The sequence below is a fragment of the Glycine soja genome, chromosome 18 (genome assembly GCF_004193775.1).
Source record: "Glycine soja cultivar W05 chromosome 18, ASM419377v2, whole genome shotgun sequence".
NCBI lineage: Eukaryota > Viridiplantae > Streptophyta > Magnoliopsida > Fabales > Fabaceae > Glycine > Glycine soja.
The window spans coordinates 12,385,066-12,389,995 of record NC_041019.1 but is presented as its reverse complement, the minus strand read 5'-3'; the positions used below and the strand labels follow the sequence as shown (position 1 = coordinate 12,389,995).

General features: G+C 35.5%; 1 protein-coding gene across 1 annotated transcript; it reads right to left on the bottom strand.

Moving 5' to 3' along the window:
- Positions 1-1,988: 1,988 nt before the first annotated feature.
- LOC114396938 (receptor-like protein kinase) lies at positions 1,989-4,606 on the bottom strand. The gene is made up of 3 exons (XM_028359100.1): positions 4,361-4,606; positions 2,754-3,006; positions 1,989-2,044 (listed from the first exon to the last, which is right to left on the bottom strand). The coding sequence occupies exons 1-3, from the start codon at positions 4,604-4,606 to the stop codon at positions 1,989-1,991; spliced, it is 555 nt and encodes a 184-aa protein (XP_028214901.1).
- Positions 4,607-4,930: the final 324 nt, after the last annotated feature.

Sequence of the window (4,930 nt, the reverse complement as noted above, 5' to 3'; positions counted from 1 at the left end):
CACGGAGGCATTAGATTTTTTGACTTTTACCTACACCAATTTATGTGTGTAGGAAAAAACCTCTGTAGGCATATGTCATTTTTCTTGTAGTGAAAATCCATTTTGATTTACCTGGCAAGAGTAATCTCCACCTGGTACATACTCTATCAATGGCTGCTAAAGTGGTAGTTACACTGGGATGGGCCGTAAACATACAGAAGGATGTGGTGGCTCTCCCTCCTCTAGTGAAATGGCATATGGGTGGGAAACCCGATAAAACAAAGGCAGGTAGTTAGGGGTGCAAGCCCAAGGACCCCTAGGTGGCACAACATCGCCCAGTAGAATGACATCTTGTTGGCACTCCATCCATGTTATGTCACAAGCCTCATATATGAGACATTGTTGTGAGATGAGATGAACATAACCAAACTACTTTAGCATCCTCTCCAGAAGATACAGCCACACGTTCGTCCCACACATGATGAAGCCAGAGAAAAAAGCCTATTGGGTGAAAAGTTTAACACCTTTGTGGCGCTCATAAGGACACCAGACAACAACATCCATATGGAGGTCATCCAGCTTCTCCCTAATCGAATGAGTCTACCCAGTGCTTCGTGTTGGCTTCCATCTGCTGGCTAATGAGGTCATCTAACCAGTCCTAGGCTTGAAATAGCCAAAAAAAAGTGGGCAGATGCGCAAACACCTAAGACTATAAAAAATATTGTCAAAAAAATTAATTATAGTAATAAAGAAATAATAATACAAAGAATCACAATTAAACAATTATTTTACTTACCTTGAATAATGTTGTGTAACCTCCAACCTGCTTACTGGTGTACTAGCTCACATAGGAGAGATGGTCGTATACACTACTAGAAAACGCAGTTTCAACATCGGTGGAAAATCACATTTTACATCGGTGGTCGACCGATGTTGAATAAGATGTTGTTGAAAGTTTAAAGTTTCAACATCGGTCCCTATATCACCGTTGTAGAAAGTTTCAACATCGGTGCTCAGTTAAGAAATGATGTAGAAATTACACCTTCTACATCGTTTTTATCTTAGTGAACGTTGTAAAATAACGCTTTTCAATATCGGTGCTCAGTTAAGAAATGATGTAGAAATTACACCTTCTACATCGTTTTTATCTTAGTGAACGTTCTAAAATAGCATTTTTCAACATCGGTGCTCAGTTAAGAAATGATGTAGAAATTACACCTTCTACATCGTTTTTATCTTAGTGAACGCTGTAAAATAGCGCTTTTCAATATCGGTGCTTAGTTAAGAAATGATGTAGAAATTACACCTTCTACATCGTTTTTATCTTAGTTAACATTGTAAAATAACGCTTTTCAACCTCGGTGCTAAGTTAAGAAACGATGTTAAATATTTAATAACTTGCAATTAAAAATTTGTTAATTAATGATCATTTTTTATATTTTTAATATTATCAATATTGCTAATAATCAATAAATCAGTATTTATAATATGAAAACCAGTATTTTAATTACAATATGATAATATTGTAATTAAAATACTGGTTTTAGTATTATTTATATTTATTCTATCATTTAAATATTGAATATTAATTACAATTAATAGAATTTCATGTCATTCACCAGATACCAATTGATATATTATCAGTAAATTGGTAGCTACTTACTTGAAAATATTAATGTACTCTCACAGCTTTAAATGAAAAGAAAAAGATTAGTAATTAGGTAAAAGTAAAACTATCTAGTATAGCAAATTCAGAGTTCAAGTAAACCTATCTAAGTAAATAACACGAACTTTTAAAGAAGTCAAGCAAATGTCAGAAGAGTACACTATTCTATGTTGTTTATCACATTTAAAGAAGCTAAGCTAACAAAATTCTATTTTGTTTTCTACTTAAAACTGATCAAAGCAGTTTACATTCACATTAAAGTGCATGTATCTGTCAATACTATGGAGCCATCCAACGGTAAGTTCCTGTTTCAGCAGTCATCATCTCAGTTAATGAATTTTTTCTAACCAAAATCTGCTAGCTTGACTGTTTTCTGGTCTTCAGTCAATAGCAAGTTATCTGTATAGAGGAAAATAAAAGGATCTTCATATTTATTATGTAGATGTTTGACACTTGGGCAAGTTATACAAAGGAGAAAAAGAAGCTTAAGTTAACAACTAGTAGCAGAACGTGAATAAAAATACTTATTTCATATTGCCATGGAAATTAAGAAGTGTTTTCACAAAACTATATGAACAGCGATGCCATATTTTCTCCAGGTCAATAAAACAATCCAGTAGTCCAACTCCTTTCAAGGACATTTAAGGTTATATATTATAATCAAACAACGAGCTAATCATGTAGCAATGTTATAGAGGAGCACTTGGATCAGGTTTTTAATTATTAATCAATAACCCACGAAAAATAAACCCTGAGAAAGAGTGTTCAGAAGCAAAGATCCATCAAAAGCTTGTTCATTGAAAAATAAACCATGAGAAAGAGTGTTCTCTTGAAGCATCCATGAGTAATAGTGAGAAAAGAGATGCTCTCAGTACCAACCACGGCCTTTTCTTACTAATAACATGTTGTTGGTGTATACTTTATACCAGAATATTTAAAAGATGCTGATTATTGAAGTATCAAACAATCATAACGTAAATCATTTTAATAAAGGGTAGCAAAATAAACTTATTTTAGTTTGAACATTTTCAATGACAAAACAAAATATATCAATGAAGAAATGGATAGTAGCAATAAAATAAAATGAAAGGAGTAGCATCATGTTTACCAGGATGTACATTCCCAGAGAGAGTATTATTGTGAACATCCAGAACTTGCAGTGAAGGAAGATCAGCTAGTTTAATGGGAATGAAACCAAAGATATTATTAGAGTTCAAATCTAGCCTCATTAACTTTCCCAAATCACCTAGACTAGCAGGGATAGCTCCACCCAGCAGGTTTGACTGAAGAGCAAGAACACTAAGCTTCTTCAAATCACCAAGTTGTGTAGGTATCCTTCCAGTTAACTGCTTATAGCAAAGCTGCAAAACTGTACAACAAGTAAAAAAAAACGCATATCAGTAGACTCCCAGATTCGAACCACCAATGAAAACATTCTTTTTTATGAAAAACCAAAGAATTCTGAATTTTAGTTAAGTTTCAATTTTGTCATATTAAAAAAAAAAGTCAAGGACATTTTCCCCACCTACCCCAGGTCCTTGAACAAACCACTTATTTTAGTTATTATTAATAACATATTAATCTTTGGGAAAATTGATAATAATTCTGAATTTGAGAAGATTAAAATTAAAACTACCTAAAATAATTTTCTTTAAAAAACTAGAATTTGTATAAAAAAATCATACAACATCAGCATAAAAAAAATTAAAGTTTGTTCAAATTGTTATTCATAATTTTCAAATTGTTAGTTGTGAACGAATTTAAGTTTGTTCTCTTGCTTCCATTATCATCAACCATGTGGTTATGAATTACAAAGTCATGGCACTTCCAGTATGAAGATACAAACCAAATAAGGAAAGTGTAAACAACCACTAACTGGCATGACATGAATAGAATCATTAGTAACAGAAAGTGGTGAAGCCAATACCTTTGCTCTTGTTAGAAAACAGCAAGTCCAGAATAAGATAATAATATCAATATACCTTTGGTGCTCTAAAGTGAGTACAAAATCTGACTCAAAGCAATGCTTAAAATATAGACTAATTATTTATTTGGAAACAAATTCTTGATACGATAGAAACAAGCAATGTTTAAATAAAACAATTAAAAATGAAAAAAAATTAAGAACGAAGCAAAAGGGAGAAAAATACATGTTAAGGGTATATTAATTGGAGAAGAAACTAGAAAGGTCAGAATAGAACACAAAGCTCTGAGAAAATTTGTATATTGAATATATCATCAAAATTTACTCTTTGGGTATTCGTAGATATTCCATGCATTCAAGTATTCTGTTTAAGGACTGTACTAGAAAAAAAATCCTGCTAAATTAATTGTTTCTTGCAAAATAGATGGATTTTTAGTAGGGAGAAGTGCACCGAAGGGGTGTTGAACACTACTAAAAATGTGGGATTTTACGACAGCGAATCTATGACGGTTATTTTAGAACCGCCTTAAAAAATTAACCGGTGGCATTTTTGTAATTATTTTACAAAAAGGACACATTCTAAGACGATTATTAAAAAACCGCCTTAGAATGTGTGTTGGTGATAACAATAACAACGAGTCTTAATAAAAGACCGTCGTTATCTCAATTAAAACAAAAGCCCTAGATATATATGTGAGAGTGGTACATGCACAGCACAGCCAAGAACCCTAACCCCCAATCCCTCTAGAGGCTCCGCCCGCGTCTCACTCCTCGCTCCAAAGGCTAAATGCCTCTTCGTCTCCGCCTCGCTCTCCCAACTCTCCACCCTCCTCTGCCTCCTTCTCACAGCGCTCCCCCGGTTGTTCCCCGTCGACGTCACGCTCTCCGCCGCCTTCTGCCTCCGCGGGCTCTCCCTCTACACCGGCGCCTTCATCCCCGAGGGTGGCCACCGCCTCCTCAACGTCACCAGCAGCGTCGGAGGTTCCACTCAGTGCGATCTGGATGAGTCCAAGCTTCGCGCCTTCTTGGTATACCATCTTACATTCACTATTTTTTTTTATAGACAAATATTAATTGCTAGGATTGTTAGTTTCTAACATATGGCCTCTCCCCCTTTTCCTTCTGCGTTCGGCCTTTACCACTAGACCAACCTTATATTTCGACATCACTTGTGTGGTGATTGCAGGCAAGAAGGGCTTTGAGGGCATTGAAGGCAGTGGTGAGGATTCAAGCACTTGTTCGGGGGGAGACACGTGAGGAAGCAGACAGCGGAGACATTAAGGTGCATGCAGGCCTTGGTTCGAGTTCAGGCCAGAGTAAGAGCTAGTCGTGTGAGGATGTCCATAGAGGGGCAAGCTGTG